The sequence below is a fragment of the Protopterus annectens genome, chromosome 12.part0 (assembly GCF_019279795.1).
Source record: "Protopterus annectens isolate FY-2018-M chromosome 12.part0, PAN1.0, whole genome shotgun sequence".
Taxonomy (NCBI): domain Eukaryota; kingdom Metazoa; phylum Chordata; order Ceratodontiformes; family Protopteridae; genus Protopterus; species Protopterus annectens.
Window position 1 is genome coordinate 101,976,955 of NC_056746.1, and position 15,008 is coordinate 101,991,962.

The 15,008-nt window shown below is 42.1% G+C and overlaps 1 protein-coding gene across 1 annotated transcript in view; it reads left to right on the plus strand.

Moving 5' to 3' along the window:
- The window catches only part of EIF3B (eukaryotic translation initiation factor 3 subunit B), a gene marked incomplete in the record, with an annotated part of 704,366 nt that overhangs the window by 634,561 nt on the left and 54,797 nt on the right, over positions 1-15,008 (plus strand). Inside the window, 2 exon segments of the mRNA XM_044089128.1 lie at positions 13,561-13,669; positions 14,587-14,705. Of these exon segments, the coding sequence (XP_043945063.1) occupies positions 13,561-13,669; positions 14,587-14,690 (213 nt within the window).

Sequence of the window (15,008 nt, forward strand, 5' to 3'; positions counted from 1 at the left end):
GCCACCAGGACCACTTTTCCTAACTTCCTTGTGCTTCTGACGGGTTAGGGCAAGAAAAACTGATGTAATGACATCGGCTGCCTTGCTTTATAGCACTGACGACTTGATGTCAGACTACAGGAGACTGCAGCCGCTGCAAAAAACATTGACTCTGGTATTCGGGCTGGCCAAGGGCTACCACAACAGGGATAACCCACAGGTGATGACTGCAACAGTGAATGCACTCAAACATCTACATTTATGGTAAGTGTACACAACTGTACTTTATTACCCTCTTCTTAAGATGGCACCCATCTTCTCTACCTGCACTAAGACTTTTTCCATCACCTTCCTTCCTTCAATTTCCTACATCAGACATACGGGGAGGTCCCATTGCTGTCACTGTGGTAAGACTGCTGACACTGCTGTACCCACCCCACCTCACCCCACCCCATCCCACCCTGACTGCCGTGAGCTCAGTCCTTCATCCTTACCTTTCAGTCTTTGACCAGAGGGCTGTTACCAGTCCTTTTGTGCCCCTTAAAAATGCTGCTTTTCTTCATTTGGGGTAACTACTACACTAACAACCTTTTCACTTAAGTATTGTAATCATTTAACATCTTCTGTATCTCAAATTCTCCATAGATGATGGAGAAAGAAAAGCATGCTAGGCAGGAGTACATCCCTCTCCTTCCCTTAATAGGAAGAAAAGGTGAAAGACTTGGGCTGTGCATCCTCCTCGAGTGTAAGGATTACTTCTGGTAACCCCAATCCCTCTGTATCCCCAACTACCCTTCTGTGATTATATTTGTGGACACTGATAAATTGGTGTGCCAAAAACATTTATCTGAAGCAGAGCCTTAAGCTCAGAGACAATAGTGTCAGTAAGGTGCCTTTGTAGCACTTGTATCTAATCAGTGGTACCTGTAGCCAACTACTGGTCTTTTGAGGCCTGTGGTGTGACCTGTCTGGAGGCTGTCACACCCTCAGCTGCTATGTCCTTATGAGCCAGAACCTCATTGCCATTGGTCTGCTCTGGGACCTTCTTGCAGGCCTCAGGATCTAGTACCCATGATTGTCATCTAGGGGGGGTGCAGCACCCCCATGCTGTTTGTACAGGAGAAGGTTGAATGAGACTTTGAGGTCTCCGGTATCTACCTGCATACTGAGCCCTTGAAGGCACATCTCACTCTTAAGCATGGGCCTAAGAATTCTTAAGCCTAAATGGGCATTGGTCAGCTTGTTTCACTCTGGGATTAGTACCCCCCCTCCCCATTCAGATCTCTTCAAGTTGTCTTAGGATTTCATAGATTTGTGACAGCCCAGGTAGGCAGCACCTGGGAAGACTCTTCTACAGGTATCCCATGCTAAAGGTGAATGATGCTTCCACACCAGAGGAACTTGAATACCTCAAACTCTGGGGAGGAAGAGCAGGCTTATGTTACCCATATGTCTCCACTCTCAACTTCAGTCTGAATTTGAGGACAGACTATCGTCCCCTCACCACCTGAGGATGTTTCATTTGGTAGTACCAGTCAATGGATGAAGGGGGCTTCAAATGGGAAGTTTGAGTTTTCTCAGGTGCAGAGTAGTTGTAAATGATTTCTTGGACTGCCAACACCAAAACTTCTCATCGTTCCTATGGTTCTAGAAGCCCTGTATCGTGCATTTCACAGTGACCCTTTGCAGCCTGACTCCCAGTTCCCTGCTCCTAGGAAGCCAGACTGCTTTTATAAGGGTCGTGATTACAACAAACAGCTGTATAATAGCTCAGTTGTTGGTCCAGTAGTGTTGTCCATAGTTTCCAGCAAGGAATCTTAATACCACTGTTTCCAAGAACCCCCATTGCCAATGACAGAGTAGAATACATGATCATTTGGAGGGAAAAGCCCTACAGCTCAGCTGCCCTGGATCTTGGGGGTCCTCAGCTAGCAGTCTAACTTGTTAAAAGTTCCAGGAATCTCCTCGTCTGGTTTTGACAAAAGCCTGAAAAGGGAAATGGTTGAATTATGAAACCTCAGGGACCAGGATACCAGGCACAACATTAAATATGGATATAGTGTGGTTGATGTAGCCTCCAGGGCTGCTACTATAGGGTCAGTGGTTTGGAGACATGCCTGTCTTAGGATTTATTCCTGTTACAGGGTCAGTGGTTCAGAGATATGCCTGTCTTCGTATTCATTCCTGCTTATAGGGTCAGTGGTTAGGAGACATGCCTGTCTTAGGATTTATTCCTGTTTCAGGGTCAGGGGTTTGGAGACATGCCTGTCTTAGGATTCATTCTGTGCCATGTGAAAGCAGAGCTGTTTGATGTGAGACTGAATAGGGCATTTCTTTGCCACACATCCGAAAATGTTAAAGAAGCTGGAAGAAAAGGGAGCATATGCAGTTGCTTCTTTCCATTCCCTAGCTCTTAAGTTACTGAAGTAATGACTGGCCCTTCAGCCCTAATCTACAAAAGCGTGAGAGAGGATGATAAAAAAGAAGTGTCAGGCTGACCAGGCAAGAAAAGCCTAGAGAAGGTTAGGGTCGTGACAGACAAAAGGAGAGCTATGATTCTGTAAAGCTCATCCCGTTACCTTCCCCCATAACTCCCCTCCCACTCCTTTCTCTGCCCCTTCCTGCTCATTCTCAGTTCCCTCAAGGATAGGAGACAGACTGGCTTTTTTTCTTCACAAAGTAGTGGGAGACCATGAAGCATAGCAGCCATTGCCTGCAAATTGTAAATTAGTTATAAGTTATATTTTAGAAGAAGCCAAGATTTCTAGGCATTTCTGCCCATTCATCTCCTACCTCCACAGAAAAGCGCACTGTACCTAAGAGTCATAGAAAAAGTTCCAGGAAAAGGGAGTTATATTCTTCAAACTGTTTCCAAACTCTGACCATTTCTTTTCCCAAGTAAAGAAAGAACTTTGAGGCCCATTGTGGACCTCTCCAAACCAGACAAAATTCTAAGAGTCCCAAAGTTCAAAATGCTGCCTTCCATAATAACCTTGGATGTAAAGGACACCAGTCTGCACATTCTAAAGCCAAAATAAATGAGGAGTTTATCAGATTCGGCGCAGTTTTTACCCTTTACCAGTTGACCTCTGCTCATTGGCTTCTCTGCTGCACCCAAGGTGTTTGGAAGGTGCCTGGATCCACAAGTTGCATTTTACAAGAGAGTATTTATTCATATGTGGACCATTGTCTCATGCAGGCCATGTCCCTGAAGGAGATTCAGGATGATGTTTGCAGTTCCCTGGGAATATGTTTAAATTCTCCAAAGGCTTACTTTTCTCCCACAGGGTGAGTTTTATTTTGAGAGACATTTGGGTTTAATGGACTTTTAAATTTAGTATATATTCATTTATTGTTTTTTGTTTACTGGGAAAGTCCAACAGGGCACATTTTTCAGAGGAAGCCTGGGAAGAAAAGCGCCACATAAAATAAAGTACATATTTGTAATGAACAATACAGTAAACATTTTAGGATGAGGTGTAGTTTCTGGACAAAAAAGCACAGGCATTTTCTCTCTCATTATGCCTGGCTAGTAAAATTTGGCTTTTTCACTTGTTTTAGTTTTTTCCACTACCAGGTGACTTCCCCCGACACATGATTAACTATGCTACTTTCATTTCTAGTGTCCTGTAAGGTTTTGGCACTTGTAATTGATACAGAATTTCCCATGTCCTTACTTTCATAGTAAAAAGTCATCCATCTTCTCAAAATTAGGGATAAGATGTAATGTGATCATCCTGTTCGCTGTCTTTCTCTACAACCTTAGTTGTGTTCATTCTTGTCCTACTTAAGGTATTATCTCCCCGTTGTATTTTTTAAAGTTTAGTTACTGGGCTTACAGATTAGCCACATAATGGTTGCAGTCTTCACTCGGTTGTCCTGTTTCCCAGAAATACTGGCATTATTTTTTTTTCTTTATCTTCCCCTACAAAGTTTATTTTTGACAAAAATCATCTTCTGCCTTACTTTCCCTGCAGTGTCTGTACAAGTTTTTTTTTTTCTTTTAGGTTGCTCTCCATCTGCATAATGTAAGTGGACACCACCATCCCTTTTTCCTTTTCTGTGTCGTCTACTTCCTGCAGATGGTGTATCAGAACAAAATTTATGTTCAGTTTTAGTTTTTCTTTACTTCATACTTCTGTTTCTTTGCTCAAGAATTGTGGACAAAGCCAAAAAGTAACAGACCAAAATCCACACAATCTTTGTTTATAAGCTGTGCATTATAGAAGGACTTTCTTATTACAGTGGGCACATGTTGGTTAAAAGTTAGGTCAGTGTCCACATAAGTTCCCCAATTCCCAAACATCTGGTTCATCTCTTAGGAGTGTATTGTTGATGTGGTAGTTCCCTGGGGTAGATGACTTCCCAGAGGATACGCTAAAGCATTTTTAACATTTAGTTTCAGTCCATCATTTTGGTACCAGTTAGTTGTTTGGGATATAACTTCCTGCAAGATGACCAAGTCATTTGGGGATTCAGTGACTGTTCCTGGTTTGTAGTCATCTGCAAACTTAGTCAGCTAGACCCCTTTGGTATTGGTTTTTACTTCAGAAAAACAGGTGCTAAATGAGAGGTCCCAGCACAGAAACCTGGAGGAATCCATGGTGAATGGTCTGTTTGTGGAGGTTCCAGCATCCTGTCTGTGAGACAGATGGCAGTTCCCAGTTTATTTAGCTTTTATACTATGCCTGAGTGGGAAATTGCATCAAAAGCTTTGGCCAGGTCAAAGTATGCAGTGTGTACTGTTTTGCCTTCATCCATTACATTGGTGACCTTTTCAAAGTTATACACCAGGTTGAGTAAGCATGACCTGCCCCTGATGAATCCAAACTGAGACAGATCCAGTGTTAAGAGGTTCCCTTTGTCCTGACTGATGAATTCTATGTGTCTTTCTGTGGTTTTGCATATTGATTAATTCTAGAAGTCTTTACATGGTTTTGCATATTGATTAATTCTATAAGTCTTTACGTGGTTTTGCATATGAGGCTGGTTAGACTTATGGGCCATCTTTTTGAAGTAGGTTCATAGGTAAGTACTAGGCTATCTGCCCAAGGGCATTTATAAGCCTAGCCAGAATGTGCTGGCTTTCTCCACCCCCTTAGATTAGTTCCCTGTGTCTCTGTCCAGCAGAGCCATTAGTTCCCTCCGCCACTGTCCAGCAGAGCCACTGCAGTGATCCCCAGGCTAAATGTTCTGTTTCCCATCCACCCGTCAAGGTTTCTCTTGAAGAATGGTAGTGAGGGGCTCTGCCTGATGTATATTGGAATCCTGTTCCACAGCATGGGGAGTCTCTGGGACAGGAATCTATCCCTCCAGAATGTCCTATTTATCGTTGTGGTGAGGTTTATATCTCTAGAGCGTGTGGCTCTCCGGGATTTGTTTTTTTTTTTTTTTTAGGTGGAGCATGTCCATCAATTCTGGGTTGGACATGGCCTTGTATGTCAGGCAGAGATCACCTCTGAGTAAGCAGTATGCAACCGAGTACAGCTGGAGTTTCTTGAATCAGGCTGCATATGGCATCTGTTTGAGGCCGATAATCCTCTTGGTGAGGTACTTTTGTCGTCTTTCCAGCTGTTGCAGGTGTCTTGTAAGGTACATCCCAAATGGGGTGTTGTATTCTATGATGGGTCTAATGAGTGATTTGTAGAGTGGCACAATAATCTTAACCTCTTTTGTTCTAGATGCAAACCCTTTTGTGATTAGGTGGGCTACATAGAAGGATTTTCTAACCACCTTGGTAATATGATTATTAAAGGAGAGCTTACTATCTACTTGGGACCCCAGATCCCTTATTACATTTTCTGTATTTAGGGGGCTACCACCTACGTGGTAGTTCGTGGCTACTTTGTTTTTTTCCAAAGGGGATAACTATGCACTTTTTGGCATTTAGCTTGAGGCCATGATTTTGACACCAGATATCCATCTCAGTGAGACCCATCTGGAGGGTGTCTGTATCAGCCAGAGAATCAGTTATGGTCCCTAGTTTGCAGTCTTCTGCGAACTTGGTCAGCCATAGTCCTCCTATGCTTGCCTGTACTTCTGAGAAGTATATTCCGAACAGGAGGGGTCCTAGGACTGATCCCTGGGGACACCACTTGTAACCGGTTTAGAGGCGGACGTTGAGCCTGCAACTCTCACCATGTGGGTTCTATCCATGAGCCAGTTGGCAACCCATCTCGTGACGTAGGGGTTTATGTTAAAGCTGGTGAGCTTGTCTATAATACTAGAATGGGGAATAGTGTCAAAAGCCTTTGCAAGGTCTGGGTAGGCTGTGTGGACCTCTTTTCCCTCGTGTAATGCCTTGGTAACTGTCTCAAAGAAGTCCACCAGGTTTAGGAGGCATGATCTGCCCTTAACAAAACCAAACTGGGTAGGGTCCAAGGTTTGGAGGTTCCCAATGTCTCTGTTAATGAGTTCCATGGTGATGCGTTCCATAGCCTTGCAGACCAGGCTAGTCAGGCTTATAGGGCAATAGTTCCCGGGGTCCTTTGTGGCTCCACCTTTATGGAGTGGGATAACTGTTGTGGTGCGCCACTCCGTGGGTACGTAGCCTGTAGAGAGACTTGAGTTTGAACAGTGTGTTTAGGTGAGGAGTTGGTTAATTTTGGAGCTCTTGTAAAACACAGCCTGGGACACCATCCAGTCCCATTGAAGCTGTGTTTTTGGCTTTGGATATGGCTGTTTTAACCTGTGTGTTGGTGATTGACTGGGCCCTACATTCTTCTGGTATGGATATGGGCCCTTTAGGGGGGTGAGAGGGGGTAAAGTTTGCACTAAACCTGTCTGCCAGAATGTTTACATTCTTCTGGTATGGATATGGGCCCTTTAGGGGGGTGAGAGGGGGTAAAGTTTGCACTAAACCTGTCTGCCAGAATGTTGGCATTATCAGTCTGTTCAGTGTATTTTGTGCCATTCTGCACTAACTCGGAGCAGATCTGAGAGTTTCCACTTAGGTTCTTGACATAGCTAAAGAATGCTTTGTGGTTATCTTTGGAGTCATTGGCAATTTTTCTTTCGAAACTAGCCTTGGATGATTTAATGAGGGATCGTAGTTTCTTGCTGATACTGATCAGGGATGTCTTTCCTTCTTGGGATTTTACTCTCTTCTGTACTAGTTTCCTCCTTCTATTGTATAGCTTGTTTATGGCAGGGGTCCACTAGACTGGTTCCCTTTTCTTGGAGGAGTGAGTCTTGGTTTTACTTGGGATAGTACGATCCATGCATTCCTGCAGATGCTCATAGAGTGCCTTTGTAAAGGTTTCAGCAGCTTGGACAGCATTGTCTTTTAGCATGGGGGCTGTGAACCTTTCCACTTACGTCTTAAGTAACGTGAAGTTTGCTTTTGAAAAGTTTTTCACGGTGGTTTCCTTGATTGGGGGTGGGGGCAGAATGTGGCTATCCAGAGTGATTAGTCTATGGTCTGATCTAACCAGCAAGGGGTTGACCTCTGGTGTGGAACACCGGTTGCCCATGGTGGTGATGACCAGGTCCAATATGTTGTTCCCTCTGGTGGGGGTGTTGACCAGTTGATCCAAGGCGTTCGAGTTTATAAATTCTAGGAAGCGTTGGGCAAGGGAGATAGTACTTGAGTAGTCCTCCCAGTTTATGTTTGGTAGGACTTTCATATTTCCCTGTGTCTCCAGAAATGCGGAATGGGGGTCCTGGGCCATGGTGGGTGATCTGTAGCAAGCTACAATTTGGATTGCAGTTTTGCCTGTTGTTAGTTGCACATGGATGATCTTTAATGCACTGTGCTGCGCCACTAACCTGGAGGTGTGGGTATCCTTGACGAATATGGATACACCCCCTCCTTTTGTGTTTCGGTCCTGGTTCTGTGGCCAGAAGCTATGGTATGAGTTATAGCCTAGTAGTGCTGGGGTGCTCTCAGGAGCCTTAAACCAGGTTTTTGTTACTGCACAGATGTCGATGTTCTCCATACTGAGGAGTGCCTCGAGTGTGTGCATTTTGAGGTTTAGACTTCTGGCGTTGAGTAGCATTGTCCTCAGTTTTTGGTTACTTGTGCTATTTATGGTGGTGGATTTGTCTTTTGAGCCTTTCCTAAAAAAGGCACTATGGGGGCGGCAAGAGCCTTGGCCAGTATTCAAAAGCCTAAGGGTGACAGGTGCAAGCCATCTCTTGTGAAGCAATGTGGCTTGTCGAGCATGTCATCCCAGGCGGACAGATACTGGATCCCCTTTGACACCAGAAACTTAGCCACTTGTTGAAATTGATCTTTTTTTATTTATACTGTGGCATCATTCTTGGTGAGGGCAGGATGCTACTCAGGGTCATACCGGCCTGGGCTACATGATCAGGGAGCTCTTCCATGTATCTTTTCATGTAGTCCAAGGAGGTATGTCTCAGGTAATTCACACCAACATGAACAATGACAGAGTCGTATTTGTACTTGTTCTAGAGTGACCTGAGTGCTTGTGTTATGTGGCGAATCCTGGCACCCGACAGGCAGCTAACTGTAACCTTCTCCAGCCTAGTTAGTGGGACATCAGTGTGCCTGACTATAGAGTCGCCTATTACTAGTGTGTTGGGTATGTTATTTTGCATTAAGGGCTGTGATTGCGTGGCACACTGATTATGTGAAGTACGTGTTTCATGGTTGGTGATGGGGTGTGGAGGTTGCTTGGATGTCTGCTTTGGAGGTCTCTGTTGCTTTTGCAGATTTTTATTTAGAGCCTTGGAGTATGTTTTCATGTATTCATGTGTGTTATATGCCGGTGTTGGTTTATTAGGTGTATGTGATACTGGTGGTGTGTTGCAAGTATTGCCCTTCTCCTCTTGACTGTCAGTTCCAGTCTTGGGTTGAGAGAGCTTTGCCTCCAGTTTGGCTGTATAATTGCATCTCTTGCATATATTAGTGTTTGGTGGTAGGAGGAGAGGGTTTACATGAGGCAATTGTAACATTGCCTCAAAATGCCCAGATTCACCAGTTGGACTGGAGAGTACACCGGAAACTGCCCTTTGGACATGCCTAAATAGGTTGAGTAAGCTGTTTTTCTGATTGGCTGGTGGGGACAAATAGAGAGCCTTGTTCTTCTGGACAGTATAGGGGGGGTCTAGTGCTAGGGTTAATTAGTGCTTGCTATGAGTTTTAAGCAAGTGCTTGACTGTGAAATGAATGGTTTGAGTGCTAAAGTTGAAGGTTTGTCTAGTTCCAAGGGAAAAATTGAAGAGTAGACTTTGTGGAGCTGAGAATAGGTTAACTCTAGCTAAACAGCGTTGCCCAGTGTGCAAAACCGCACAAATGTGTTTTTTATAGCAGGGAAGTGAAAGAGATAGAAATTAGCCCAAAATGGCTGATAAACTACTAACTTCTGGGCTGAAACCACTCCTCCAGGGACAGATAGGCTGCTCAAAGCTCCCCTCTATCACAGGTGAACAGAGAAGCTTCCTTCTATCCAGGTAAGGTATGGGCAACACAGAAACTTGTAACTCAGCTCTGGAATCAGCAATAACCTGAAAACTGGACTATACTAGTTCAGAAAGGCAGATGACAAGTGTATATATATATATATATATATATATATATATATATATATATATATATATATATATATATATATATATATATATATATATATATATATATATATACGTATATGTATATATATATATATATATATATATATATACACACACACACACACACACACACATATATATATATATATATATATATATATATATATACACACACACATATATATATATATATATATTTTTTTTTTTTTTTTTTTTTTTTTTTCCAGAAAATAGAGTAGATACAATCAAAACAACACTTTAAATGCACAGAAAAGGCTATCGCACTTTAGCGTGTAGCCTGCAACAGTTAAACAGGTTATTTAAACACAAAAATGACTTAATTAAGTGCAGGCAGCAAATAAGTACAATATGTAGCAATAACAAACTTTTTAAATCACAGATTCGCTACAAAAAACTGGCGTTTTAGGCGGAATTAGTTAAGACAGCAAGAAAAGCAGAACAATGATAATCACTCCAAAGTCTCTGTGTTCTGCTGTAGACTCTGCAGAACACCTGGAAGGCACTTGCTGAGTGGAATACAAGTGCAAAAACTGCGCAAATGCGTTTTTTATAGCAGGGAAGTGAAAGAGATAGAAATATGCCCAAAATGACCAATAAACTACTAACTTCTGGACTGAAACCACTCCTCCAGAGACAAATAGGCTGCTCAAAGCTCCCCTCTCTCACAGGTGAACAGAGAAACTTCCTTCTATCCAAGTAAGGTATGGGCAACACAGAAACTTGTAACACAGCCCTGGATTCAGCAGTGACCTGAAAACTGGACTATACTAGCTCAGAAAGGTGGGAAACAAGTATATATATATATATAAATATTTATTTTTCAGAAAAATAGAGCAGATACAACCAAACACTACTTTTCCCAATTAACCAGTTAAAAAGCTCAAAACTGAGCCCTGTTCCAGCGGTCTTCCATCAGACAAGTTCTAACTGCACAGTCCTGCCACTAGGGTACAGAGAAACCTTCTCCAAAAAAGATGGCCTGGATCAGTACACAATGTTATACAAACAAAGCTAGATCCAGCCGGCCTGAATCTAGTCTATGCTACAGCAAACAAGAAGTACCAATTTCAGAAAGAAACAGTTCAAGTAAGCATGCACAATAAGCCTTTAACCAGAAATTTCTAGCTCAAAAGGGCAGAATCTAGCCTCTCCTCCCACAAGAGTGCAGACCACAAACCTTCTTAATGTAAAATAACTCTCCTGAAGCCCAAGTGCTTCACCCAGAACTAATACACCTTTAGAATAACAGACAATGAGCCTTCAATCAGCAGTTCCCAACTTAGAAGGATGTACGCTACCTGTCCTGCCACAACAGTGCAGACCACAAACCTTCCTAATGTAAAATAACTGGTCTGAAGCCCAAGTGCTTCACCCAGAACTAATACACCTTTAGAATAACAGACACTGAGCCTTCAGTCAGCAGTTCCCAACTTAGAAGGATGTACGCTACCTGCCCTGCCACAACAGTGCAGACCACAAACCTTCTTAATGTAAAACAACTGTTTGAGGCCCAAGTGCTTAACCCAGAACTAATACACCTTTAGAATAACAGACACTGAGCCTTCAATCAGCAGTTCCCAACTTCGAAGGATGTAAGCTACCTGCCCTACCACAACAGTGCAGACCACAAACCTTCTTAATGTAAAGCAACTGGTTTGAAGCCCAAGTGCTTAAACCAAGGGCCTTAGAATAACAGTTACAATTTAATCAGGCTACTAACAAGCAGTAATAAAGGCAGCAGAATAAATTCAATTAAGTACTTTTAAGAAGAGCAAAGTAAGGTAATAAAGTAGGAAGAAACACAAATACAGTAAAGCAGATGAAGTGCTTTTTTTTTTTTTTTTTTTTTTTTTTTTTTGTGGAGAGGGAGGAAACAGAGCAGATTAAGATACTGTAGGGGAATGTCCTTCCCAAGTGCTCTCTCTGTACACAGCAGAGGAGATGGGACTGGTAGGAGTATCTGAAATCAAAATATGATCTCACTGTACTCAATTGAGTGAGCAAATGAGATGAGTCCAGGAGGAGTGTGCAAAAACAGATTTACAGCAGGAGCGGGGGCAATTCCAAAGCCAACAAGATTAACAGGAAACACGGAGGGGGGGTGGAGAACTGACTGCAGAGAGACGGAGACGCACAATATTTACTGACTCAAATCCTAAATAAGTGCTGAGAAAACTATACTTAAATCAGCTTGTGTCCAGTTGATATATGCAGACAAGTCTCAGTAGCCAGCAACTCCGATTAAAATGATTCATACAGTACACTTCCCAAACTTAGTTGCAATACTCAGTTATTCTAGCTGTAATCTTAATGAATTCTTTATGAACAGCTTCACTTTTCGTTTCTCACATTTTTACAATTTTCTTCAGCATTACTAGCACAGAACATGGTAAAGTGACCTTTTCCTCCACATTAGACATGTTAATTCTTTACTTGCTGTTTTTTTGTTTCACATTTGGCTTAGAAATCGACAGTTCAGGTTTAAATAATGGATGGAATTCAAAAAGGTAAGTCGGTGCTTTCCCCTCTCGATAACCATTTCCAGTTCAGAGACAGCCCCCATCATAGTGCTATACCACAATGGTAATGAGGCATTCTGAGAGTCAGCCTATGCTAATTAGGTATGTGCCATGATCCCCCCAGAAATGCCTGTGGTGTATGGTATTTATGTGGCTGTATTAAATTATCTTGGTTGGCTGTGTTAATGATCAGGGTCAGAATGGTTAATCCAGTATTTCCAATGATTGAAATCATGTTAATGACAAGTGCTGGGCAGTTTAGCTGCAGGCTGCATGTCAGTGGTGGAGGGGTGCATGTGTTTTATGTAAGTGTGTGGCTGCATGTCTGAGTGTATGCAGAAGGATGAGTAGGGGTTTACACTGAAAACCTTGAAACAGCATTGGTTGACCGGCATATGGTCGAATTTTAGTTTTCAAATTGGCAGAATGTCAAACCAAAATGTATGAACTACACTACAGCGAATGGGTAGTCTAATTCAAGTATTTGGGTGCGACACTGTGCAGAGAGATTGCAGTTCATTGAGGAACAGGGAATTAGCCCATTTCCTCACTATAGTGTGATCTCGGAGTTGGTATATTTAATGTGCAGGAGGTGTGGGGGGTGCAGGGGGAGTAGTAAATCCCCCCCCTGCAAAATATACCGTTGAGTTTAGAGTGCAACAGTACATTAATGTGCATGGCAGGAGGTGAGTAACATCACTTCCTGCTATGTCGAATACATCGAACCACAGTTGTCGATGTATTCATTTTCTCCTTTGTTTACTTTTTGGCATTCTGGATTCCGCATTCTAAATGGTCGACCAAAGCGGATTCGGAAATACTAGACATCAGTGATACTCTACATTGTGCTGTAAAGCTGCTTAAAGATTCAAACCCTGCACCATCAGCATTCACAAGTAACTCTAGCAGAGCTTTAGCCTTTGCACTACTACTGGTCACCAGGGACGCTCTTGGTCTTGAAGTTAATGTAAGGTGGGGGTGAAGTTTCAAACACTACACTCTTGGCACAGAAAGGAGCTTTGCAAGCCATAACATTAAACGTCTAAACTGTCGAGGGAGGGGGGTGCCTTTTGGTAGAGTGCATTGTTTACACTATAATTGCTTGAGTAAATTAACTTTTGTGACTTCAGCCTGTCACACTTCATAATGTGCCATAATTACTGTTGAGTTTTTGTTGATTCATTCTCTACATGTTTGAGATTATCAAGACGTATTGTTTTGAGTAAACCGTGCCTTAATTGTAACAGAGTTGTGTAATACTTGACTGTCAGTGCTGTTTTCCCTATTTTAATTTGGAGGGCTTGCACTTCATGGCTTGTGACTTTAGTGCGGGCAGTTAAGGTCATTCCAATTCATATTTTTTCTTTTTTATGATGTGTATTCCTAATTTGGTTATTTTTACTTTTAATTTGTTTTATTTTCTTTCTTTTTTATTATTTTAATTTGTTATGGATTTATTCTACCATATATGCAATTACACTAATGAATTTATATTTTTATTTAGGAACTAATTGAAAGGAGACGCAAAATGATGGAAGAATTCCGTGAATATCGTCAGCGTGCTCTGTCAGTCTTTATGGAACAGAAACCATATCGTCTGGACCTTCGAGGAGGTACATTTCTTGGGCTGTTTCTTGAGTCATAAGAGTAGTACACCAAGAAGGCTGGATGTCCCTGAGCAGTCTGTTTCTACTTTCTGTGCTCAGAGTTCATAAGTCTAATGAAAATAGTAACTTAAGGTGTAGCACTCATTAATACAAAACTGCCAAAGTATGTTTTCATTTAATAACCTTTAGTCTGTGCTGGAATGTAAATGTAGTACTCCAGCTTCTGCAGCAGCAGGTTTCTGCAGTTGTTTTTGTAAGTTCTTAAGGGGTTAGTAGGCTGCCTGCCCAAGATTTAAGCCTAGCCAAGCTTACCCGATATTTACCAAAATATTGCTAACTTGTGTCAATATCCCAGGAAATTTTATGGTTAAGATATATACATGTACACATTAAGCATTCACAGGCTGCCGCTGTTCATTAGGGACATGGGTACCAAACCAGGGGTAAATTTGCGATTTCCCATCCATTGGTCTAAGTTATGTTTGAATATGGTCACATGGATGGGAAGTCTGATCTCGATAAGAGGTAATCTTATATTTCCGTAACCCCCATTATTTCTGCTGCCGTAGGTCTTCAGTAATGGAAAGCCCTACAGACACGTGACATCCATGTTAGCTAATATATGTGCCTTGCAACATATTTAATGATTTTCATGCTTTTACAAAACATTTATTTCATTAAGTAGGGCTAAGGACAGCCTTACAAAGTGGAAAATAATATTTACATTTGCATACTTAACTTTTGTATCTTACTGGAGGTATGAACTACTTACAATAGGCATAAATTAAAAATGGTGTTCAGCTGTTAATGAGGAAGACTTATATTTACGTTAAGGTAAAGTAACGTGCACAGCAAAGTGTACACAGATGGGCAGGTTTGTTTATTTGGAACTGAATTTCCTGGATAATTTTGTTGTCTTACAGGTGTCGACACAGATGAGCTGGACAGTAATGTTGATGACTGGGAAGAGGAAACCATTGAATTTTTTGTCAGTGAAGAAATTATTCCCCTCAGAGATGGGGAGTAGTCCCCTACAGTGAAGGTAATCCAAGTGTGCTTGCTGATTTTGTGTCAGAATGTGGTATTTATACCTTTGCTATGAGTCCTCCCTTAAAAATCTCAAATTCCAGGTAACGGGCACATGTTCCATGTTAGTTATCGAGTGTGTGTTGGCTTTATTTACTGCTGGCCTCTTAAATATTAGTTGCTGTGGTACATATTGTGCCCTGGAGTTTTAGCTGCATCTCCATTTTTAATTAGTAGACTGTTGACTGAGGCTGCGGTGGTGCGGTGGTTAGCATTGTCGCCTCACAGCAAGAGGTTCTCCCATTCAATTTTCTGGTGG